The sequence below is a fragment of the Delphinapterus leucas genome, chromosome 7, assembly GCF_059928025.1.
Source record: "Delphinapterus leucas isolate spDelLeu-1000000601 "Yukka" chromosome 7, BTC_Dleu_Yukka2, whole genome shotgun sequence".
Lineage (NCBI taxonomy): Eukaryota > Metazoa > Chordata > Mammalia > Artiodactyla > Monodontidae > Delphinapterus > Delphinapterus leucas.
In genome coordinates this window covers 37596801-37623495 of record NC_143135.1, presented here as the reverse complement: position 1 = coordinate 37623495, position 26695 = coordinate 37596801, and the positions used below count along the sequence as shown (strand labels likewise).

Here is a 26695-nt window from a genome sequence, read left to right as displayed (position 1 = left end):
TTTTAAAGGATCGAAGGGAGAAACTTACCTAAGATGTAAGAGTTTGGGGAAAGACAAAGACTGGGAGGATCCAACCGTATGATCATACTGAGGTTCTGATCTAGGAAGTAAACATGATTAATGATTCAATCAAAATATAAAAGTATCTTTTTCCCTATATAGGAAAATTTCTGCCTCCAAAACAAATTCAAGAGCCTAACTGCATTTACCCTTATTGAATTTGCTTTAAGCATATGAAAGATAATTGATTAAAGACTTTTTGGTTTCTCTGAATCTTTTAATAAAAATTCTACTTCACTCTCAAAAGGCACGATAAAATCTTTAACTCATGCAGAATATCAGAGGTTTCAAACCAAACCCTCCCTGTAAGTTCCTCAAATACTCCCTACTGGCCATACAAATCATTACCTTAGATTAATCACAGGAAGAGGTGGTGATGAGAGGAGTTTCTTAAACTGATGTGTACTTATAACTTCTCCATCAAAGTTCACTTCCCACATCCTGGAGCCAGGGCGAGCACAGTATATTAGGGGCTGCTGGCTGGCAGAACATCTTCCAGGGAAGAAACAAGCTCCGTATTCTCCATCTCTTTCCTTGTTTCCAATTTTCCAAAATTTTTCTCTAATACCCGACCCCCGCAGAAAAGAGAAAGCATGTTTACTCACAAAAAAGTCAAAAGCAATGCACTACATATCGGCATGGCCATAATAACCCCACCCACAATGTCCCCTCTCTCCTCATATTAGCAATTTACTGGAAAGAACAACAGAATGGAAAGGTCAAAATAGGGTTCTAGCTCTGATTTGCCATTAACTATTTCTGTTACAGAAAGCAAATGACTTCAAGTTAGTACTCAGTTTATTATCCACAGAATGTGAACTCTCTTTTCAAAACTAAAAAGTAAGTGCTACCAAACCATTTCCTACATCCTTAAATCCCACTGACTGCTTTCCAAATCACCTTGTTCTTTGGCCACTCCATGGAGGCTACTGATCTGCCCTGTCTCCAGGCCACGCCTCGGCCACATATACCCAATAAATGCCTCACTCTTTCCTCAAAATGCTAAGTCCTTCTGAAAGGCTGTACCTTGGAACATTCTGTTCCCTGAGGGTTACCTGAGCTAGATATATAAAAGAACTGCATATACAAAACTGCCTGAGAACACGGAAGGTGAGAATGAGGATATCTCTTTCCAAACACTCCTTTACTTATTCTTCATAAATTAACTCCACCATTCCTCCTCTGACAGACTTCCCTGACTCCTTTAAGCAGAAGGATATGCTTCCCATGCTATGTTTTTAAAGCATTCACCACGTTACATATGGTAGTTGTGTCTATTTGAACAGTAGATTATGACTTTCTTCAGGACAAACGTCATTTCTTTTTCCTCTTTAGCTGAACTCCCAGTGCACAGCACAGTAGCTGGCCCACGGAAAGCACTCAGTGCCTTTTGTGCTCCATATACTCAAACTCTTTATTTGGACAATGGCCTGATATGGTCTCTAGCATGAACTTCCTACGTGACCTTAGATAATTCAATAAATATCCCTGTACTTACTTGCTTTATGAATAAAATATAACATCAGCTTTACTAGAAGAATATGGATGTGAAAGTGCTTTAAAATGTATACAGAGCAATACAAGAAGTTACGGTTTTATTACCTATGTTCCTTATTTGGGAAATAAAATATATTTCTTGCTTATTTCACATCCTCTATGGTGCTTAACAACAGTGCTACTAATTCAGAGGAGTGCAATAAATATTTCCTGAGTAAACCAATACAGTCAACTCATTCTCATTTGCATGCTCATTAATCTTGCTTTCCACATTTTCAAATGACATGTGACAGGCACAAGGCTAGGTATTTCCTATACATTATCTTAGTTAATCCTTAAAACTACCTCTACATTCTGGATGGGGAAACTGACATTTGGCAAGGTTTAAGAAGTGGCAGAACTAGAACTTGAAACCATATTGTCAGGCTCCCTTATCCAATGTTCTCTCTACTACAACATAATTCTTTGTTTCTGTTTGTTCTACTTCCTCCTGGGATCCACCCTGTTCATTAACAATACTGACAGAAAGTAGCATGAAAAGCAAACTCGTACCTCACTTCCGTTAGTTATTAGGAGCCTTTGTTTAAAAAAGAAAAATGCTTGTTTGAAAGGGAATATACCTTGAAACAAAACTTAAAACATACATAAAAATTTTCAATTACTGTACTATCCATGTACCCCCAAACTGAATTCTAGCTAACAAAGTAGGCATTTCTAAAACATGTTATTTTTGCAGTTAGTTATTCTCATAACCAACTCTAGCCACAATCCTGTAAAATGGGAGTATAAATGATTAGCAACTGTACTGCACACAGGGAAAAATAAGCCTCCACTTATTTAGCTCTTTATACCATTTGACTAGATTCTCAAAACAACCCCAATAAGGTGTTCATTCAATGCAGTGTTCTGACCATTTGTCAGAATTTCAGCCAAATTTCTGAATTGGGCTGTTTGGTAAACTCGAAAACCTATAGATGAAGAATATTTGAGACATTTGTGAAGCTAACAAATATTTTACCAAAATCTCAAGGATGGATTTAATGGCCAAAGGTCCAATGTCAAAGAATATACTAGAGGTAACAGGAAAGGCACAAAATCAAGACAGAAAGATTCTAGTCTGCCTCCTCCCAGCTGCATGATGTGAGGCAAGCTCTATCACTCACTAGGCTTTCTGATCTGCAAAAATGAAAGAGTGACACTACATGATCTCCAGTTCCGTAAGTCTAACTTCATCACCCATCTACAGTCTGAAATAAGTCAGAACCAAGTACACCATCCTTCCTACTAATTCCATGTAAACTGATCCTTCGCATCTCAAAGCCTTGCCCCTCTGCTGTACAGCTAGGTTCTCTGATACCAGACATCTGCAACCTACTATTACTGGTCTCCTTCCCACATACCTTTCTCATCCCAAGAAAATTTTTAAAAAGTGCATCCTCTCCTCATCCTTCCCTCTACTAACCCTGACAGTCAACATACATTCCTTCAAAACTTTTGGAGTCCAGTCTCCTACTTTCTAGAATAGCAGTCTTCTGAGATACAAGAACCCCTGGAAAAACATAAAAAGTTTCCAATCCTTGATAGTTCTAAGGGAATCAATTTCCAAACCCTGATTTTCTACATGTACACTTTCTTAAAATGATCTGAGAACCCACATACTTAATTAGTGTGACATTTAAGACTATCACTCTCCATGTGGTGCTAATTTACCAACGTGATCTCCCACGACTCCCCTACTCAAGCCAGAGGACACGTTTTAGAATATGCCTAATTCTTTCTTACTTTTCCCCAAGACGCTGTTCCTTCCTGCTAGAATATCCTATCCCCTCTTACCTCTCTTCCTTCAAACTTCGCCTATTAAATATCCTCAACAAATTACTGAAGCTGGCTAGTGGGCTCACAGTGGTTTATTATGCAATTCTCTCTTCTTTTGTGTGTGCTCAAAATTCTCCACAATAAATTTTTAACAGAAGGGCTGGGTCCTGAGGAATATGGTAGCTGGACAGGGCCAATGGAGGGGGAAAAAAAATGCCCAGTGAATATTTCCCTGTGGTGAGAATGGCTGAAGAACTTAAACACAGCAATACACAACATTCATTTCAAACCATTTCCTATTCTGTTCTGGTATTTCACAGCTACCGCCAATATACTCCTTTGCCATTCATTGGACCTTTGGTTCCACTGTTGAGATTTCATTAAATATCTGTCAGCTTCATAAAGTTCTTATTTTTCATCCAATTTTACCCTATAGTAAAATTCTACTAAATACACAACAAATTTCAACAACAACAAACTCAATCAAGGAAGACTTCCCAATTCCCCATATAGAAACAGGCCTCTGTTCGGTCTTCCCTCGTGACACTTAGACCAGGCTTCTTGGTAGAGTTAACTGAATATTTGTCTTAGTCACCCACTGGACTATGTCACTCTCCTCTACCTCCTCTCTACTCACTAACATCAGCTTGCACACAGGTGGTTCCTTATTAATATCTGTATAACTGAATTGAGGGGTTTGGGCGAGATGACTTCTTTCCGGGACTAAAATTCTGTATTTCCAATGACTCATGGTTAGTCAATATACCTCTCAGTATCACATAAGAAGCATCGAGTAAGTGAAGATATAAGTAATCTTCCATCCAAATAATCTAACTGGACAACACAGGAGTCAACTGTTGTTATTGTGTGAACAGGAAACATCACAAAGGCAGCAGCCGCCTAAAGGGGATGTGACAAGGAAATAAAGTTTATTTATCTTTACGTATACACATAATCCCCTTCTCTTTAGAGAGAAGGGGATTATGTGCTTTTACATGAAAACAGCTTAGACAGCAAAATAAAAACTTTAAATGGGCCAAAATTAATTTGCCTGTTAGAATATCAAGTTTCGCTCATTTAAGTTTTGTGAAACAATTTGCTGCATGACTGCAGAAGAGAATTCTTAAGGCTCTGTTTGTGATTATCTATTCTTAGAAGTTGGGAAGAAAAAGATGAAGCAAGTTTTAGAATACGTGAGACAATTTTTCACCTGTAGACAGTACTTCTCCCTTTGGAAAAGAGACAAATTAGAGCTGCAATAAGTGTAGAATTCCAATTGTATATCAAAAATATGTTAGGAATCAAGTAGTAACCTTGATGGGTCATCATGAATATTTAATTAATACATCAAGAATATTCTGATGTGTTAATTAAAATAACTTAGCCAATAGTTATTCTTCTCTACCAGGATCCTACATGCAAATAAGCCAATGAGAGACAAGTCCCCCATTTCTGATATCATAGCTTTGGAGGAGAGGGACAGCGAGGAGCAGGCTGGCTCTGCCTTAATGACAGACTGGAGCATTCTGTTAGGATAACTTGAGACTCAACTTTTCTACTCCAACAACTGTGGCAGGAAGCCTGGGGACCCACACTGCTTAGCGTAATCCAGGAGATGTCTTTAAGATTCCATTCACAACAAGTTACATCCATCCTGTGAAAATATACCTAGACCCATGAGTTTCTTCTAACCAGGGACCAGGAGAATAGGACCCTGGACAATTGGTACCATTTCTATGTTTGCCATTTTATTCACACAACTAATAAACAGGCATCTTTTCTTTTTTCTTTCTTTCCTTCTTTTTTTTTTTGGCTGCGCCAAGTGGCATGCGGGATCTTAGTTCCCCGACCAGGGATCGAACCTGTGATCCCTGCATTGGGATCACGCAGTCTTAACCACTGAATCGCCCGCAAAGTCCAGCCATCTTTTCTTTTTTAACAGCCTAGTATTAAAGAATGCTTTACTTAAATGAGCCATGAAGGTGAATTATGGAGTAATATAATAGACAACTGCAAATTACTGAAGTTAGCTCACAGAAGCCATTCTGTAACAGTGTCAAGCTAAACCAGGGTACCATATGTACTACATGCAAACAAGTCTTCTCAAAATTCATAGTCTGAGCTCTAGATCAGTCCCCAAGAGACACAGTAGGTCAAATTGTGTCCTTTAATTGAAATTCTGTGAGACAACACCTTATATCTCACCTACATACACAAAGAACTGGACTGGTTCTCACCTTTGCTTGTTTAGAAGTGTTGAGTTTGATGGCAGAAACTTTCCCCATATGATCACCTATAAAAACTCTAAGAATAGCTGTATCCCAACAGAGAGCTGTAACTTTTCGGCCTTTGTGTTCTGAAGACACATAAATTCGTTCTGGTTTCCCACGACGCTCTTGATTTAATTCCCAAACAACTACAAGACCTTGACTGCAAGTATTGAGACACAAAAGCAAATTTTTGGCAATGGTGAAAAAGGTACAATTTCAATGCACCACAATATCAACTATGTTAAATATATAAGCAAATTCTTATCCTTCAGAAAAGAGGAAGTAGAAAGCCAAGGTATTAATTTCCTTGCTTTAGTCCACCAATCCAATGTAATAGGAGAACTTAGATGTTCTAAATTATCCCTGTTGCCTTTCTCTTTTAAGGTCACAGAAATGTTGTTGCCTCATATTAGTGTTTTCCACAGACCCTAGGGTGACCAACTGTCCATCCTGGTTTGCTTGCGTCTAAGAGGTTTCCTAAGACACGGGACTTTCAGGCTAAAACAGGGTCAGGCCCAGGCACACTGGGATGGCTGGTCACCCTAACAAACACACAACTACATCTGTCAACTTCAAATGCATTTGGAAAAGATCAGACAGTTTTAGAACAGTTTCTTACCTGGTAGCCACGGCAACATAATCATCATCATGCAAACAACAGGCGACCTGAGAAATCGTACCTTCCTAGAGCACAAAAGGAAAAATATTAGGCAGCTCCTCAAAAATGGGTCATTTTTTACTTTTAAATCTCAAGTTTTACCTTCTTCTTTTAGTCCAAATGATCATTGATAATGGAGAAATTCAAATTTATGAAAGATACTCCAGATGGTACATGACAGGGCTACCCTTAATCTTACCCTGTGCGAAAGAAAAAGCCTGTGCTTCCATCCTTCTTTCTGAATGAGATTGAGTCCTCCTCCTGAACTGCCCAAAGCCAACCATTTTCGAGACACAGCTATGCTCGTGCACTAAAAAACATGGCAACAGACAAGTGTGAAACTGTCACAGTCATTTAACAAATAAACTATGTACTGGAAATAAATACTGAGGATCTGTGTCAGGTTCCTCCCCGCACCCAACCCACCCGCCCAGTTAGACACCACATAATGGCACTCAAGCTCTTATTCTAGATAGTGAAAGATACAGAAGAAAGAACATTCTGGTTTTAAATTTTTAATTGAATCTCAAAATTGCTGAATAGGCTCAATTGTATAAATGAGTAATTTTCCCTTGGCAAAAGCCAGTTACTAGCCGATTCATCTCCTGTGCAATTCAGCTAGGTCATTCCAATACTGACCACAGTGATGGGAGATCAAGTAAGTCTCTAGGGGATAAAGCAACCACTTTAATCACCTGCTCACATAAATCACTTCTCGTCTGTATAATCAGCACAAAATGTCCACAGCTTTGAGAGCAAGTGAGACTGCAGAGGACACAAATGCAAGTCAGTGTACTATTACGTCTCCCCACGCCTTCAGCCTACTGACTCTTCTCCTTACCCACCAGAGAAAGCAGTGGCCAGGCTGTGCCCAATACCCTGTGACAAATATTATTGGTTGCTGAACGAACAGGAATTCCCAATCCTCTTCGAACTTGTTGCTTTCTACCGTAGAAGCTGGAAAACCTAAATCTTCACTTACCCAGTTTCTTTTGCAGCTAGGGGGAGCCCTGTGACTCAAATCCAGCTAGTAAGACTAAGCCCTACTGGGGCTTCCCGGAAAGCTTTGCCCTCCCAGATAAATGGCCGGAGCTGAAGAGAAAAAAGCCTTTGTCCTCGGCCACCTCTTTCTTGCTTGAGATGCTAATGGAGACATTAAGACTGGAGCCAGGACACTTATCTTGCAACTGTGACCAACAGTCAATATACAGATGATGGTAGAACAGGAAAGATGGAGAGCCTGGGTCCTAAGGAATCTCAAAGGCCACTATACTAAACCCAGAAACGATAACCTCCAACCAGGTTATAAACACCTTTACTGCTTAAGATATTATTGAGAAGGTTTTCTGTAACTTGCAGCTAAAAAACGTCTGATATCAACCCTCATAATTGTTGTCCATATTACTTTGCCTATTACTTCCTATTCTCCCTTTGCTCAGAGGCTAGAAAGTTGCTTTGGGGTGGGAACAAAAGGATAAGAATGAAATTATTTTGGAATTGGTTATGAAACTGTTCTTTACCATGTCATTCCTGAGTTTATCAAATGAATTCAAGGTTCGAGGGAAGCACATACTCCTTCCCACAGAGCTAATTTTTAGCTAACTTTGTAAAGCTAATTTTTAGCTCTGTTCCCTAAAACAGAGGGGGTACATCAAACTCCTTGTTTTGGAACGAACTTAGTTTAATAGCAATGGTTCGTGTTGCTCAAAATGCAATGGGGTATACTCATTTATACTATTTTGTTTTCAATTGAATACATTACTTTCTGAGAGAAGACAGCAAGATTAGAGGCGGGAAAATTCAGTAATCTATATCATAGTTTCCAAGGATGGGAAAGAAGAATTCAAACGATTGCTTGAAAAATAAATCAAGAAAGCACTATGAACATACTACTTCTATGTGAGGTATTACTAGCACAGGTAAGAACACCCAAGATTCTATAAAACATAAAGAACGGGGTCAGAGGGGCACGTAACCGAGAGCACACAAAAATATGAAAGTGAAAATAAAACTGATATAAGGATCACGAAAATCACCTTTAGACGAGCGGAGTCCAGCCTCAGGGCTGAAAGTAATGGATCCAGAGACTCAAATTCTGCAAGAACATGGTTGTAGGACTCTGGTATCACTGGCACGAAAGTCATTTACCCAGAAAGATGAAACTACGTTGAGGGATAGGCACAGTATTCCTGAATAAAACCTGCAAAAATATAATTTAAGAAGCTCACCACTCCTTCAGCAAGCATTTAATGAACAGGTGGAGAAAACAGGGAAACATGAGAAAGGAACAAGGATCCCTATTCTGGAGCTCCTTGGCATCTAGGTGGAAAGAAAACACACGCAGGTGACATTTTAGGTGACCATCAGCTTGTACTGATTATTCCCTGACTCCTAAAACTCCCACAGAATGAAATCCAGATTCTCAAGGCCCTCCACAATCCTATCCCATTCTCTTTACCTAACAGTGTGAACAGATAGAATAGACGCTTGCAGGATATAAGGGGAAATTTTGTCAAGCTCCTCTGTGGTAAAATAGCACCTCCAGCTGCAATTCTTTGAGCTGTAAATCTTCTGCTTTTAAGTCTCTTGTTAAATTCAATGGTTATCAGCCCACATTTTAACCGTGCTTAATAGGAAAGGGCCTCTGGATAGCTTTCTCCAGCCTGTGAATAAGTGAAAAGTCAGGTGTGGGGAATTAGGCAGAAAGAGGAATAAGAGCTTCAATAAGAGGCCTGATAGGAAAGAATAGAAATAAGAATACAAGGTAGCAAATGCCAACTACCCAGTGAAGACTTTGTAAACTAACACAAGAGTTCTTACCTGTTCAACAACTCTCAAGTGTACATTTTTGTCAAATTATACCAGTTTCCAGAAGAAAGCAGAATTTAAGAAAATTCTATCGATTAATTTTAACTTTTCCTCAATCCTTTGTTGCCTACCAAATTGAGAATAAAAAACAAATACTACAAAAAAATTCAGAAACAATTGTTTATGCTTAATTGTTTTTAATTTATACTTTGTGGTTTTAATTTTTTTTTTCAGAAACACATGTATTCACTCACTCATTTATTCAACAAATATATACTTAGCACCAACTATGTGCCAGGCATTGTTCTAGGTCCCAGAGATAAAACAGAGGACAAAACAAAGTCCTAACGTTCATGGAGCACACTTTCCAGGGGCAAGCCATATATAAGCTTACAATACTTTTTACTGCATACACATAATATAGTCTTATTTTCTGCTGGTAATACAGCTGATCTCTGCAAGGAGAATGGTGCTCTGAAAAAACAAAATTCTTTAGTAGTCCTCCTATACTCAAATATTTGAGAATTCCTAATCTAAGAAAAATCTTCTCTCATCCTTTTCACTCATTCATTTTATTAAGTACTGTAGATACAGACAAATCAGGATTGCTAAGACAAATAGTTTTGCTCACCATCCAGTTCTACAAGGGTTACATCGTAACCCACTACAGTTGCTGACCACCAGTGCACTCTGAGAGGAAATTAACAACAGGATGAGGCCCTCTGCTTTGGACAAAGCAGGCCCCTCGGGCTTCCCTGGTGGCGCAGTGGTTGAGAGTCCGCCTGCCGATGCAGGGGACACGGGTTCGTGCCCCGGTCCAGGAAGATCCCATATGCCGCGGAGCGGCTGGGCTCGTGAGCCATGGCCGCTGAGCCTGCGCATCCGGAACCTGTGCTCCGCAATGGGAGAGGCCACAGCAGTGAGAGGCCCGCGTACCGCAAAAAAAAAAAAAAGCAGGCCCCTCATAGATGTATATCTCAGGAAGAATTTTAATCACCCCAGATTTTTGCACCTTCCCATACATAGAAAAGCACTAAAATCATTAACTTGAGATATCTATTCTTTGTGATTAGCAGTAATCTTTTACCAAGATGTAGGCTTAACTTGCAGTTATTTCCTCGCCAAAAATCATATATAAACTGTCTTCTCTATATACACTATTGATAGTATGTATAAAATAGATAACTAATGAGAACCTACTGTATAGCACAGGGAACTTCTACTCATTGCTCTGTGGTGACCTGAATGGGAAGGAAATCCAGAAAAGAGGGGATATATGTATATGCATTGCTGATTGACTTTGTTATACAACAGAAACTAACACAATATTGTAAAGCAACTATACTCCAATAAAAATTTAAAAATAAAATAACATAAAATAAACTGTCTTCTCCCCTACCTCTTCAGAGCAGTTTTCTCAGGGCTAAGTGGCTGTTAGCCGGGCTATAGTCCTCAGCAAGACCCTGAATAAAACTTAAACTCACAGCTCTCATCTTGTGTGTTTTTCTCTGAGTCGACAGTTTCTAGTAGAATGTGAGGCACAGTGGTGCGAACAAGACAAATAAAATAATTCCAGAAATCAGTCACTTTATAATCAACTAGGGAGAAAAAGACAAATCATATATACAGACACACACACACACACACACACACACACACACACACACACACCCCTCATAAGGGAAACGTAAGCAAGGTCCAATGTCGGGACTTAGAGGACAGAGGGATCACATTGAGTTAAAAGTAACCATAGAAAACTTCCTAAGGGAAGTAGCACTGGAGCTGAGTAGGTTTTTTCACAAGGAAAAAAGAAAGGGTAGCAGGTAGGGCAGCAATAAGCAAAGATACAGAAGATATATTTGGAGAATACAAGTTTAGTCTTTGGTTGAAACACAGGACACAAGCAACAGAAAAATGAAAGATAAAGCTGGAACAGTAATTCAGTCACAAGGTACAAGGCACTGTGAATCTCAAACTAAGGAACCTGCACAAATTTTAATTTGGTAGGCAACAGAAAGGCATTGAAGAATTTGGTGTTGGGAGATCACAATTTCTGTGAAGCGCTGTGGGTAGACACTAGAAAAAAGACTTGAGAAAAGGTGGGAGGGGTGGTACGGAACTAAAGACAAGGCCTTTCAATTACTCAAGAAATCTGGTGGAGGAGAAAACCTCTCGACCTTGTGAGCAGGGGAGACGCAAACAGATTTGTAGATAGCAGCTAAAAGAAAAGGCTTTAGAATGAAAGGGACTGAAGGGACTTCCCTGGTGGTCCAGTGGTTAAGACGCTGTGCTCCCAATGCAGGGGGCCCAGGTTTAATCCCTGGTCAGGGAACTAGATTCCTGCATGCTGCAACCAAAGATTCCACAGCCACAACTAAGATCCTGTGTGACCCAACTAAGACCTGGAGCAGGCAAATAAATAAATAATTTTTTTAAAAAATGAAAGGGACTGAAAATACAAGAAAAAGAAAGTAAAATCACTGTACAAGATCCTAAGAAAGACAGAAAGGAATGACATCAGGCCCACAGCGGCTATCTCTTCCACTTGCAATCTTAAAACAATCTCTGAGACGGATAGACCATTTGGTCTTGATCTCAGTGAAGAGAGAATGACCTGGAAATTATGACCTAACAGAGTAAAAAACCTAGTAAGTTTCTATTTTTCGAAAAAAGACTTAATAGAGACGAGAATGAAAAAGGAATAGCATAAACAATGTCAGTTCTCAAGAGAAGTTGCTAGTGATAGTGTTGAGCCAACTCCAAATTTATATTTTTCTTTGCGTTTACTCTCTGAAATGACTCCTTTCCCTCCAGATCTACTTACTAAAATCTGCCCAGCCTTTCAGGGCCAGCGTAAGTCCCACTTCCCAGAATTCTCAAAGTGGAAGACTCATAGGTAATTCAGTGCACACATCCACGTAATTCAGGAATTAGTCTTGTGCTGGATCTCTGAACACTTTCAGCAAGGGAAAGGAAGTGCTCCCTCTCATGAAGCTGCCCATTCCACTCCTCCACAGCTTTCACTGTTATAACGTACTTTTTCTACTATTGGGCTGAAACCTGATGACTTGGAGCTTTTATTTCCAACTGTGGCTTCTACAGTTTAAGGATATAAGTTCACTCCTTTCAAAACAGTCCTTCAGTATTTGAAAAGTGTTATGAGGTCTTCTAAAAATTCATCAACCCCAGTTCTTCCTGACCTGACAATTTCCAAATTCCTCTCTGTTCTGATCAGCCTTCCACACAAGAGCTTTAGTTTGCCTAAAAATGTGGTCTCCAGAACTGAATATAAATCTCCTTAAGTAGCTGGATACACAGAATAGAGTAGAAACACTAAGTCCTTGACCTGGACACTAAATTTCTATGTTACATCCTAAAACAGTATCAGACTTTTTTTTCCAGATTTTTTAAAGTAGCCATGTCACACTTTTTTTTTTTAACATCTTTATTGGAGTATAATTGCTTTACAATGTGCCATGTCACACTTTTGATTCAACAGAGCAAGCAGTTAACTAAAACCCAAAGAAATTTTCAAATAAAATGAATATAATCTTCCTAGCCAGTACCTAGATACAGTAGAATTGAGCTCAAATTGAAAGCTGCCATTAATCAAATGTGATAATGGATATAAAAAGTACCTAGAAAATTTAAAACTGTTCAAACAAGAACAGCAGAATGCTGATACCTGTTAAAGTTTGGTTAGGTGCACATGAGGGTTCGTTATATTATCCTGTCTACTTTTGTCTATGTTTTAAATTTTCTTGAACAAGATTTCTTATTGAAGTATAGTTAATTTACAATGTTGTGTTAGTTACAAGTGTACAGCACAGTGATTTCGTCATATATATTCAAGATTTTGTTAAGTATGTGCTTAACAACAAAAAGCTCTGTACAAACCTTTCATTCTATAAACTTTCTGTGCCTCCATGGTTTAATATATGCTGTCCCTTGAATCTTCCTCCATCTAACAAAACACTAACTTCCTGCAGATCCGAGTTTAACTATTACTTCTGTTAAGTCTGTCACACTGTTAGCCTAGCAAAAAACTAAGCAAATAGAAGGTGGTCATAAATGCTTACCAAAGTCAATGAAAGAACTTTTTGAAGTGTTGACTTGCCCAAGGTCACAGAGTTCACAAGTAGAGCTGCGACTAGAATCCACTAATCCTGAGTCCAAATCTAATTACCTTTCCATTTCCCCGCACTGCTCGATGGTAACTAAAGGAGCAGTAGAATCAAGAAGTCTTTTCTCTTCGTCCTAGTACTCATTTTTATTCATTTTAATGGACTAGTGTTTGCTGCGCAAACACCCAATGCAAATCACAGCTTTCTTTCTTCCCCACTAGGGGCGTGGAAGGAAGAGGAGGCAAAAGAGAAAAGAAAGGAAGCAAAAATTAAAGATACTATGCGGAGGGGAAGTACGAGATTCCCTCATTCCCGTAATGGGGATCTTTAAACCCAAGTAACAGAGAACAACTCTTCACCTCAGACCAAGAAATGGCGACTCACTCATTCATGCACTCAGCATGCCTCGCACACCCCACTGCAGACAGTTCCTGACCACAAGCTCCCTGACTAGCGGAACTCCTAACATTTTAACAGCAGTAACTTAATACTATACTCAGATTTCTTGAAAGGAGCCTCGGTAATCAAGTTTTCAAAGCCAGGCTCACAGCCTGTAGGTCTCAGCCTCTCTCCACCATCTCCAGGCCGGTAGCCCCCAAATTCCAATGGGTCACACCCTCTCTCCCGGCTGGGTGCCGTTAACACTCACCGCGCACCAAGAGCCGCACCTTAACTTCAGTCTCCCCTCCTGCTCCTCCCCTCCCTGGCTTACGTCATCCCGGAGCGCCGGGGACGCTGGGACAAAGCTGTTAACTGTACTTCCTCGTCACGTGACAGGTTACGCCCCTACTGGCGCGTGGTCCCTCCCCCTCGGGCCGCGGTCGTGATTACGCTCTCTGTGGCCTGCAGTAAGCGGGCCGCTGTCGGCCGAAGGCGCAGCGCCGATCGGGACCGGAGGAGCTCTAGGCCAAAGGGGTGAGCCAGGCAGGATCCCGGGACCCTTCACCGCTTAAAGCCGGCGAGAGGAAATGAAACAGGCGGGCACCGGCGGGGAAGGGAGGGAACTAGCGGAAGGTATCATGGCGGCCGCGCTCTGGGGTCACGTGCCCCGCAGGCCCGCCTTGGTCCTTCCGGTCACGTGCCTTCAGAGTTCTCGCAGCCAGCGATGGAGGCGAGACCCCCCGGTAACAGAGGCGGTGGCGACGGCGGCGGCTGCTGGGTTTCAGCCTCTTCTCGGCAGCGTCTTTAAGAAGCGCAGCGGAACTCGACTCGACCTAGCTCAGTAACTTACTCCTTGTCCAAGGCCGTAGCTCCCACCTGGTAAGTTTAGACCGAAGAATGGGGGTGGGCGGGCGGGTGAAGAGCTGACAGGCCTGGGGGCCGCAGGACGGCGCGGAATCTGCCCCTTTTTCCTGTGTCCCTGTCGCCGTTGCCACAACTCCCAAGCCTGCGGTCTCGTAGCCCTTTATTATTCTGAAGCGACGAAGAGGCGACCCCTAATCTACTTGTCTGTAGAAAGCCTTATCTCTCCACTGAAAGCAGGGACTCGGAAGATTTATTCAAAGCCGGGATCAGACTTCGCTCATGAGGATGAAGGACACGGAGCCCTTTCTGGGGCTGAGAAGCCCGTCCCGGTAGAAAATGTGCTGTTGAGTCTTTCGGTTTCTGTAAGGGAAAAGCTTTTACCTTAGTGTCCACACACCTTTTGCTTTACCTGTCAAACTTACCACTCTTAAAATCTTCTTAACACGTGTGCCAGGCCAACCCCCTACACACACATAACATTTTGGTCTGTGCCCAATTTGATCATCTTTAAGCACCAACACATGGAAATAAATAATTATTTTAGAAATTCCCCAGTGTTCTCAGAGACTACATTGTTTAAGGAAGTGTATTCAGTTGACTCTTAAATGCCCGCTTTAGGGTCTGTAAAATGGGGGGCGGGAGGAGAGAGATAAAAACAACCTTTTGCCCATCAGAAGACCCAGTTTTAAAAACATACAAAAACTAAGTGGTTTAAAATATACCTTGCAGTAAGTACTGATTCCATAAAGGAGTGGAACAATTTTTCCCGTTGAATTCTTACCAGAAACCCCAACATACAAAGCAGCATGCCATGGTGGAATTGAGTTTGGGAGCGCTCAGCCTCCCCTCTTGGAACACAGTGTGAACATCATGAACTGGGCTTTGGTAACTAAGCCAAAGCTGCCAACCCTAAGATCGATTTAAAAAAATCAAAACTAGAACAAATGAGGTGGAGAGGTCACAACAGAGGGGAAGGTAACCTCTAGTATCAGGCTTATGGCTTACAAAAGATCTAGACTCTGGAAAGAACTTTGTACCTTTTAGCAGACCGAAATCCATTATTTGGAAAGAAGGGAGAGAGAATTTGGAGGCATTAAACCTGTTCTGCTACTTTCACTCATCTGACATTTGGCAGTGCATCAGACTGATGAGCTTTGAGTCTCTCCTAGGTGATATTAAATGCATATGGTAGTGCTAATGTTAAAAAAAAAAATCCACACAAATGCAGGGAGGGCTCTTTAAAAATACTAGGAAGGTTGGTGCAAAGAGAGGAATCAGTTAGAAAGAATGCACCCAACGATCAGCTTCAGTCAGTTGTGGCTGCCTCCTGTACGACCTGCTCTCAAGGCTTATATCTTATCCCTGCTGGGCTGTCTTTACACCTTTTAGCCCTGCTTTTCTGCGCTGCTGGTTTTTCCCTTACCATCAGAATGTTGTCAGGTGTACCTTGAGCTTTCCTAGCATTTTGACCACTATTTCTACTTCATGGATGCTGCTACTAGAAGTGTCTTTGGGGACTTCCTTGGTTGTCCAGTGATTAAGACTCCCTGTTTCCACTGTAGGGGGCATGGGTTCGATCCCTGTTCAGGGAACTAAGATCCCACATGCCACATGGCACGGCCAAAAAAAAATGTTTTTTTAATTTAAAAAAAAAAAAAGTGTCTTTGTCCCTTCCTCCTTTTTCTCTTTCCTGCCTGCAATGTGACAGTGTCAGGCATCCATCTAATAGTCCCTCCTTGCTCCATTTATGATTACCAACTGATTGCTCTTCTCTCAATTTTGGTATCGCACTCTTTGTCAGCATGCAGTATTTATTAGTGAATATGAGCATACTCTTCCCTCTATCTTGCGTCTCTGTCACATTTTCCTCCTCCTGCCTCTCCCATCACTGCTGTAAAATGAAAAAGTGCTCGGTCTTAACATTGCTACCTCAGTTATTCCCTTTAATATCTTCTTTATGTGTGTATCCTTAAAACAGTACATTTTGATCACTCTTTACATACTTTCAAGGTCTTATTCCCTGTAGTGCTGAATTGTTAACATTTTTTAGGATTGCCCGATGGCAAGCAGCATTCCAGTCTCCATTTTGTATGCTGGCAGACACAGAAGCGCTTTCTCTAATAACAATCCTCCTTTTAGTGAGTGATAAGGAGTTTATATTTCACTTGTTGCCTTTTTTTCGTCTGCCCCATTTATCTCTGCACATTGGAAAAGGAGATGTAGGTAATGGAAATGCAGAGACATGAGATGTAGGAAATGGAAATTTAAAGATTTCTCCTGAATAGTTTCAAATTCTTCCTATCCCTGTTTACTTATAAGCCAGTTATTGGAATCTGTGAGGAATGGTACTCTGATCTGTGAGTTGAGAGCTTTAGTGCTTCCTGGAGTTTAGCCGAGGATGTATGTACAATGGTTTCTTGTTATGTCTTAACCAAGACTGTATTCTTTTAACAACAGAGATCTTAAATTGATGTCATAGGTATTTATTGGACTATTCCTATGGACTAAAATATGCTGCTGGGCTCTGTATTGCCATGAACACAACACATACAGCCTCTTCCCTTCTTTATGAAACTTGCGGTCTTTCGGGGAGAAAGGCATTAAAAGAATTACATTAAAAATTAATTGCAGGGACTTCCCTGGTAGCGCAGTGGTTGGGGAATCCGCCTGCCAATGCAGGGGACACGGGTTCGAGCCCTGGTCCAGGAAGATCCCACATGCCACGGAGCAACTAAGCCTGTGCACCACAACTACTGAGCCTGCACTATAGAGCCCGTGAGCCACAACTACTGAAGCCCATGTGCCTAGAGCCTGTGCTCAACAGGAAGAGAAGCCACCGCAATGAGGAGGCTGTGCACCGCAACGAAGAGTAGCCCCTGCTCGCGGAAACTAGAGAAAGCCTGCGCGCAACAATGAAGACCCAACGCAGCCAAAAATAAATTCATTAATTAATTTAAAAAAATTAATTGCAGTAGTGATAAGTGTTGTGAAGGGAAGAATACTATAACTTTGAAACTCAGAGTAGACAGAAAATGAGTAAAAGCTAGTTGATGGAAAGGGAGGAGAATGTGCAGAGGCTCAGCACAAGGCATGCATGTGCCTTTAGCCTCAAGCAAGTAAATATTTAACTGCAAATGAATAAATGCCTTTACTGGAGGATTTTGCTATTTAAAGAAGTCTTGTGGCAGATTATTTCATAAAGTAAATAATCTTTTAAGTAAAGCTAGATCTTCATCAAGCCACTTTGTTTAAATATAACTGCACCGATGTTTTTCATAAAATATTCTGTGGCTCTTACAGAGTTCTACTAGAAAGAAGTTTTTGCCACCCAAGGAGCCACCTTCAAGAAAAATCTAGAAATCATAGAAGCCCTTGTAGGATGGTCCTACTGGTTCTATTAAACTTCCTAAAACTGGTCCTTGTACAATTAACAGAGGTGCTACAGATGACCAGGGAAATTTGCCAAGCAGGTTAGCTGTGAGACAATTGACTAGTTATTCCCAGTGTTCAATAACTTATCTCTGATTTATTTTTAAAGCTCCCTCTAAATAGATTTTAATATGAATGGTTTTACATGCTATGCATAAGAGGCTATGTTTTTTCCCATTTAAAGTAGCCAACTCTAATAGTTCTGTTAATCTAATTTATTCTCCACTTTACAGTTTCTCTGTCTTCATCTTTCTCCTTATCTTCCCATCTCAGAAAGGTTTTTTTGTTCTTTTCCAAAGTTAACACTTTATTTGTGCCCGTAAGCCCAGTTAATTGGTGACTTGCTCTGTCAGCTGTAACCTTGTGTTTCCTCCATATATGGACATATTTTAAATTATCCTGTAATTATCTGCTTATCCCCCTCCACACACACACCTCTCCTATCTTTCTCAGATTTTAATTCATGTTTCCTAAAATGTGGTTCATATGGTATGCAGTTTAATTTTACATAGTATAGACAGGTTTTTAAATGTTTTTAATAGTTACGTGTTTATTATAATGAATATTATAAAATTAATATTAAAATATATAATGGTTCCATAGATTTTATAAAAATTATTATAAATTAAAGTTTTAATACTAAATAAAAATAGTACACATATTACAGAAATTGAAAATAACAGTTTTAATTCTTACCAACCCTAACACCTTCCCATGTTACCTTATAGATGTGGTTTGATAGAGAACAAACTCTTGGAAAGACATTTTTAGTAACTGCTTTTCTCATTACAAAATACATATTTATTGTAGATAGTCCAGAAAACAAAAAGAACATTCAAATCATCTGTAGTCCTATCACCGTAGGTAACCACTATTAAATTGGGTGTATGTCTCTCCAGTCATATATATTTGCAAAATAGCATAATGGAACTCTAAGGTCAGACTGATCCAGATTCAAACCCAGTTCTACTTCTTGGTGTTTTGGGAAAGCATCTTGATCTCTCAGACCCAATTTCCTTTATCTGCAGAATAGAACTAACTAATAATAGAACCTACCTCAGGATTGTTAACTGGGGACTGAATGAGATAATGCCTATAGAGAATTTAGCCCAATGCCTGGCACGTATTACAAGCCTTCAATAAATTTTAGAAGGTTTTTTAAAATTTAAGAATATGGAATCAAACTACATGCTTTTTTTGCTTGCTTTGATCACCTAACAGTTTATCTTTTCATGTCATTAAATAGTCCTTTAAGGAATTCCCTGACGGTCCAGCGCTTAGGACTGCATTTTCATTGACAAGGGCCCAGGTTCAATCCCTGGTCGGGAAACTTAAATCCCACAAGCTGTGGCACAGCCAAAAAAAAAAAAATAGTCCTTTAAAACAGTGGTTTTCAAACTTTTTAAGCGACAGTAATCCTCTAATCAAAATCTTTGGAGGACATCAAATAAGTAAATCAGTTAAAAGATGGTATTATATATTAAGAATTTTGACCCTTTATCATATATAATGTATGGATATTAAAACTGGAGATTGTAAAGTAACATGGGAAAATGTTTTCAATGGCAAATAAACAAGATAATTAACTTGGCTGTACTTCATGATTACATTTGTAAGGTGAGTACAGATAAGCACAATTTAAAATTAAGAAAATTGATGTTAAAGTTGTGAGATTGTGGCATTTTTTTAAATCCCTTTTGTTAACTTACTAGGCTCTGTCCCAGCATTTATAAATGCCCACATAATACAGACTATTTCTACCTGCGGGACTCAACAGCACCTCACACTCATTTTCAGAGCCGAATTCCTTGCCTTCACTTTCAAACTTGTTTATCCTTGTTACTGTTTCTGTGAGTGGCATCGCTGTACTCATGTCAGTTAGGCTTAAAAGTGGGGTATGAGCAAGCAGCTGTGATACCTCCTTCAGCACAGTGTCTATTCATCCTGCTTCCTCAGTACTCCTTCTTGTCTCTTCCTCTCCATTCTCACTGCCACCAGCCTGGTTCAGACCCTTTCTGGTCCTCCCTTCAGTCTCTCTCATATTGCCTCAGATTAATTTCCTAAAATACAAATCACTCCCTTATTCAAATCTTAAAAGTTTTCTGTTGTCTGCCACATAGGGGGGTATTCTCCACTATCTGCCTCCATCTTAACTGTCCAACTTCATATCCCACTGATCCCCATCATGAACTTTGTGCTACATCCAGAGTGGACTACTAACCATTTGCAGAGAGTCTGGAGCCTTTGCCCCAAGGCATTCTCTTTGCCTATAATGCTTATTGCCTTTTCTCTGTCAAAACCCTCATTCAAAACCCAATTCATAACTAACTTCTGTATAAAAAAGAATAAACTACCAATACATGTAATAATGTGGTGAATTTCCAAAAACATGGTAAGCAAAATGCCAGAGACAAAAGCATACATAGTGCCTGAATTCCATTTATATGAAATCCTAGTACAGATAAAAACTTATCTGTGGTGATAGAAATCAGAAAACAGTTGCTCGAGGGTGGGAGGAAGAGAATTGACTAGAAGGGGGCATGAGAGAACTTGGGGGGTGATGGAAATGTTCTCTGTCTTGTTTTGGGTAATGGTACACAGGTGTATACAGTTGCCAGAACGCATCAAACGGAACACCTAAGGACTATGCATTTAGTGATTTGCATCTTGTTTGTTCACTTAATTATAACTGAATTTTTTTTTATTGCCCTAAGATATCTGTGAAATATTTGACAAAGCCTCTCATGTGAAAAAGTTAATTGCCTCTGAGTCCTAATTCAGAACTGTTTTTTGTCTCCCTTTTGGGACTTTACACATTCTAATTTGTATACACACACACACACACACACACACACACATATCTTGCTCACTAGACTGGAAGCTTTCTCAAAGCAGAAATCACTACTGGCAGACATTTGTCTTCGGGTAATTCCTAGACTTCTTGGCTCAGTACAGAACTATTGAATAAATGTATTCACACTGACCCTTTTCCTTTCCATTTTTGGGGTGGAGTAGCCTGTAAGGAAACTAAAAGGGAAGATCTGGCTATTCAAAATTCAGGTAGTCAACTTCAGAGAAATTAAAATTTCACTCTTTTTTTTTTACTTGTATTTTTGATTTTTAAATCACTGTTTCAGTGAATAAGAAATGTTACAATAAAGCTTCACTTGTTTGCTCAAATTTAATTTTATGACACTTAGATATGCTAACTTCTCTGAAATTATAATTTGTACCTGAAGAAGTAAATATTTTTAAGTTATATTTTAAATCATTCCTTTGGGAATGAAAGCTAAAGTCATAACTTCACCAGAAATGGCATATGTGTACCATTTGTGCCACCACTTTCCCCATCGCAGCCCATAGCAGACTTCATCAATCATGGCATCTTTCTTGTTGAGCCCAAACAGCCTCAAAATCCTTTTCAGCCTCATATTCCAGACAGCTACACTCAAGAATCTAGGATTTGGGTTGAGTGGTTAAGATTCCCAGGATGGGGTGAACTTGGGGGGAGCTCCAAGCTGTTTACAAATTAGCCATATACAAATGAATCTTCTGCCTAGACTGGAGAGCAGTTGAAGACATTTGATTGTTAAAAGATGGGGAAGATAGCATCTGAAGTGTTAAGTGTTAAATTCTTTCAGTTTTTTTTTAAAGCATATTAGACCGGGTTTTAGATCTAGGAGTGGTTTTAGGAAGGTCACACAAACCCTTTGGCTCTTAGTTTTTTCAGTTGAAACAAATTTGAATTAAATATCCAATAGAGTGCTGTGTAATTCTAAAGTTCTGCAATATAGGTTACAGACCACATATTTGTAGTCAAATCATGTGTTTAAGATATAATAATATAACAGGAAAATAAAAATAAATTGAAAATACTCTGATTAGCATATGTGGAAATGGTTTGAAAACTGCCAGGTGTTGTCAACTTGCAGTGTTGTGTAAATTCATACCTGTGGTATGAGCAAAATGAAATTTGATTTTAAAGGAATAACGCCATACAGCTTTATCTTCAACTCAGAAAAAGGGAAAAGACTTTTTTCCCTCCTTATTACTCATTTTAGATTTGGAAGGGACTCAAGTCAATGAATCCAACCCTAACTGAGATGTGAAATCTTTTCGTCTTTTTTAGCACCTTCTAGCCGTCATGGCGACTTCATCTGAAGAAGTTTTGCTGATTGTAAAGAAGGTGCGACAAAAGAAGCAGGATGGAGCTCTGTACCTCATGGCAGAAAGAATTGCTTGGGCACCTGAAGGCAAAGATAGATTTACCATCAGCCATATGTATGCAGATATTAAATGTAAGTCGGCTATACTAAGTCTGATGTATGTCATACTTGCTAGTAACTTTATAAGAAGACTGCTTATACAGTCTTCGTGGGGTTTTTATTATAATGTCAAAAAATCAACTGTATAAAAATAATTATAGAGTAGGATCATGGAATATATATTCTGTAACCTGCCTTTTCTACAATAATAGAGTATGTACAGCTTTACATGTGTAAATCTACCTCACGTAAAGATCTCCACACATACCTTCTTTTAAGAGTTGCATAATAGTCCACTGAATGGATTTACACTTATGTATTTAACCAGTCCACTATTGAAGGACATTTAGGAAGTTTTCAGAATCTTGTTATTGAAAACAATGTTGCAGTATTGGTCTATGCACTAATATCTTTTTGAGGTTTTATGTATGGGATACATCCCTGCAGTGGGCTTACAGGTTCAAATGGTTCATGCATTTAAAACCTTGATAGATGGACTTCTCTGGTGGCGCAGTGGTTAAGAATCCCAACTGCCAATGCACGGGACATGGGTTCAAGCCCTGGTCCGGGAAGATCCCACATGCTGCGGAGCAACTAAGCCCGTGCACCACAACCACTGAGCCTGTACTCTAGAGCTCGCGAGCCACAGCTGCTGAGCCTGCATGCCACACCTACTGAAGCCCATGTGCCTAGAGCCCGTGCTCCGCAACTAGAGAAGCCACCGCAATGAGAAGCCCGCGCACCGCAACAAAGAGGAGCCCCCGCTCGCCACAGCTAGAGAAAGCCCGCGTGCAGCAACGAAGACCCAGTGCAGCCAAAAATAAATAAATAAATTTATTTTTTTAAAAAATCCTGATAGATGATGCCAGATTGCCCTGGCATAAAATTGTATCTTTTAAGTAAAGTCGTCTAATCTTTGGTTATGTGGCCATCCATCATCTGTTGAGAAAATAGACTTAGTTTTATACTAAATGTAGATGGGAGGAATACAGAGCATAATATCTTTATATCCTTTTTATGATTTTCAGGTATGAAAGCTAACAACAAAATCCCTTCTCTTTTCAAATTTGCAAAATTAACTTTGAATTTATTACCCAAAGGACATGGTACTTTGTGGCTCAATAATAATTAGGTTTAAAGGCACCAAGTGAATCCTGGGATTTAGAACCTGTACTCTGAAAGGGATTTCTGCGATTCACCTAACTAAAAGATCTTGAATAGGAGGGACCCCAGGGGAGTTGGGTAACAAAGCCCTCAACAAATTGTGGTATCTTAACTGTGACCATTAATATGGATTCATTTATTTTCCTGGATATGAGATTCTTCTCCTAGATAAAATCCTGAACAGATTTCAAGGAACATGACACCTCTAAACATAGACAATCCTCAATTTGCAAGTGGTCAGTTTACAAATGTCCTTTGTGTATAAACAGTTGCCCTAAGGACTTACCTCTAATTTGCTGCTGGAAATGACCAAGATCATCTTTCTCCACTGAAATAACTTAGAATCTTAATTTTCAAAAGGAAATACTGTTTAAAATTCATCATAATTCAGTACTGCCTAAGCTATCTGGTCTTTGTCCACTCTCCTGGTAACACTACTTCCTTTCAAACCTTTGTTTCTGTGGAGAAATGCCTCACCAAGTTTCTAATAGTAGTCTTAACAAACTAACATTTGTTCTACAATAGACTCATAAATTAGGAACTGCCTGTATTAGCATTTTTCTTAAACGGGAAGCTAGCCTTATACCTTTGCAAAACACATACTCAATATGATACTTACAGCATGCAATAAAGAATATGCCTTGGGCTTCCCTGGTGGCGCAGTGGTTGAGAGTCCGTCTGCCGATGCAGGGGACGCGGTTTCGTGCCCTGGTCCGGGAGGATGCCACATGCCGCGGAGCGGCTGGGCCCATGAGTCATGGCCGCTGAGCCTGCGCTCCGCAACGGGAGAGGCCACAAAAAAAAGAATATGCCTATCTTCTGTATTTCAACAATTCTTCTCAGCTCTTGGGGAGGAGAGCACATGCCCAAATTTAGATCTGCACCAGATCAGTTTTCATTTTAAGCTGAATATTTGAAAGAATGCTCATTTCTGAAAGAAGCCATTGAAAGTTGTCAATAATACATTACTAAGGTGAAAATTAGCAGTTAGATAGTTAAAAAATGTCAAAAGTAGGCCTCTCAGAGGCACGAGCTAAGATAGAGCAAGAATAAAGCAGTGACTGAGAAGAGAGAGTAGAGAGGAGTGATAGTTTGTTTTGGAGGTATGGAATAATGGAACAGGCTGGCTGACAGTGTAAATTGCTTCATATTGCTCTTTTTGGCAGTAAGGTATTTCATCTAAACTGTTGGTTTGGAAGCAGCATCTTCATTGAAAAAGTTTCTGTTTATTTAAGTGTTAGTAGGTTGCCTGGGGCGGAGAGCGCTAGGTAATGTGTTCACACTACCATTAGTCACCATTTAGTGAGACAAAAGCCCCTTCATCTCTGTTTCCCTGAAGAAGACAAGCCATGAGGCCCACTTTTTAAGAATACAAGATCTCTATTATGTAGGTATATTTTGACATTTCCAGCTCCAAATTATTATGAAAATCTTCAAAGTTACAGAAGAGTTTAAAGAATAGTACAATGTATACGTGTATATTGTACACCATCTAAATTTAGTTATTTTGCCATATTTGCTTTTTTATGTGAGTGTACACTTTGACTGCTTATAACGTTATGACACCAAGAAAATTTTAATAAATATCCAGACCATTGTTGCATTTCCCCAGTTGTCCAAAGTTTTTTATACCTGTGATTTTTTTTTTTTTTTAACCAATACCTAGTCTAGGTTCATGTATGTAGTTGTAGTCTCTTTTGTCTGTTCTTTAAGAGTATGGGCTTGTAGAATATCACACATTCTGATTATGTCTGATGGTCTCCTCAAGGTTTTGTTTCATTTTTTTCCTGTATACCTGTATTTCTTATAAATTAAAAGTCAGGTCTACAGGCATGATTATACTCAAGTTAGACATTTTCAGCAAGAACAACACATAAGTGGTGGTGTTGCTATTCTGTCACCTCAGAAAGCCCATAGTGTCAGGTTGTTCCAATTTTAATGAGGCTAAGTTTGGTCACTTGGTTGAAGTGCTGACACCTGATCTCTCAAATGTAAAATTACGTATTTTCCTTCGCAATTAGTAATTAGGCCATGGGCTATGTTTTGGAGTTTTTTGAATCGTGACAAATCATTTTTATTAATGATATTGTCAGTTGGAAGCAGCTATTCAGGGTGGATTCAGGACTCTGAGTTGGCTGTTTTTAGAAAGCTTTCAAGAAAGCTGCCCAGTTGAGTGGAAACCAAAGCCCTTAGTATCCATAGGTGGAAGCAGTGGGTGAGAAGTGCCACACAAAAAGGATACTGAAGAAGGAAGCCAAGTGCTAGCAGTGAATTTGTTGAACCATGCTCTGGTTATATGGGATTATTTGAGAATTGTACATTTTCTGCTGAAGCATCAAGATTGGAATAGGGCAACTAAAGCCCAAAGGAGGCCTGAATCTTGAGAGAAGTAACTTATTGTATGACTTTCCACAGTGTGAGTATCCTTATCTAACTATAGCCTCATGCTTCTTTTTAGGCCAGAAAATCAGTCCAGAAGGAAAAGCTAAAATTCAACTTCAGCTGGTCCTGCATGCAGGGGACACAACTAACTTCCATTTTTCCAATGAAAGCACAGCAGTGAAAGAGCGAGATGCAGTGAAAGACCTTCTTCAGCAGCTGCTGCCCAAATTCAAGAGGAAAGCAAATAAAGAGCTGGAAGAGAAAAACAGGTGAAGGAGGAAAAGAACAGCCTTTTAAAGAGATGCTAGGTTCTCACCAGTCAAGTAATAGTTTATTTCTCACCCCTTGTGCTTTGACAGTGTAGTTTAGGAAAATACGGCCTTCGTTATCTTTACCTCTGTGTTTGGTTATTAACTTTAGCATCTTACTAGCTTTGGCTTTCGGCAGATGAGATAAACTCAGACGAACTGCCTCAAACCTAACATCTGATTAGGAACAGAACTGCGATTCGAAGGTGCTAATAAGGTCCCTTAATTCTCTAGTTCTTTGTCACAGAGAAGATACTAAACCATTAGAAATGTGTATGTGAATAAGAAACCTGAAAGTAGTCATACTGTAAAAAAGTTGAGAAAACATCTAAAATAATGAGAATTTCTGATAAGATGAATTATCTTTCTGTGCTTATGGCTCCAGGGGCTTATCACCATGAAAAACTAGTTGCTAGAAAATCTCTCTTCCCCATTCACCTTTTTGTGAAAGAGAATACAGTACAGTACAAATACAGCCTTTGTATCACTGGAATATAGGGATGAATAAGACCAAATCCATGCCTTCAAAGAGTTTAGCCTTTGCTTCTTCAGACTGACTTCTGTTTATCTGCACTTACATTTGTTCCTCCAAAAATGTTTTTTTGCTTTTAATTACTGACAAATGAACTAAATGACCTCTGCCGCTCAGTCATCACAAAATGAAAGTTGG

General features: G+C 39.7%; 2 protein-coding genes across 7 annotated transcripts in view; one reads left to right on the top strand and one right to left on the bottom strand.

Moving 5' to 3' along the window:
- Positions 1-14253, bottom strand: part of HPS5 (HPS5 biogenesis of lysosomal organelles complex 2 subunit 2) — a 45202-nt gene extending 30949 nt beyond the window's left edge. The window contains exons 1-9 of one of the 6 annotated variants that reach the window (XM_022583798.3): positions 13188-13858; positions 10309-10349; positions 8337-8500; positions 6500-6610; positions 6262-6326; positions 5610-5802; positions 4139-4272; positions 409-621; positions 29-100 (exon numbers count right to left, since the gene is read on the bottom strand). In XM_022583798.3, the coding sequence (XP_022439506.2) occupies positions 29-100; positions 409-621; positions 4139-4272; positions 5610-5802; positions 6262-6326; positions 6500-6610; positions 8337-8444 (896 nt within the window). In that variant the 5' untranslated portion in view covers positions 8445-8500; positions 10309-10349; positions 13188-13858. The other 5 variants (XM_022583800.3, XM_022583797.3, XM_089915057.1 and 2 more) reach the window with 5 other exon arrangements.
- The window catches only part of GTF2H1 (general transcription factor IIH subunit 1), a 36665-nt gene continuing 24005 nt past the window's right edge, over positions 14036-26695 (top strand). The window contains exons 1-3 of the mRNA XM_022583803.3: positions 14036-14492; positions 22036-22204; positions 25794-25986. Coding sequence (XP_022439511.2) covers positions 22051-22204; positions 25794-25986 — 347 coding nt within the window. The 5' untranslated portion in view covers positions 14036-14492; positions 22036-22050. The remainder of the gene's footprint in view (positions 14493-22035; positions 22205-25793; positions 25987-26695) is intronic.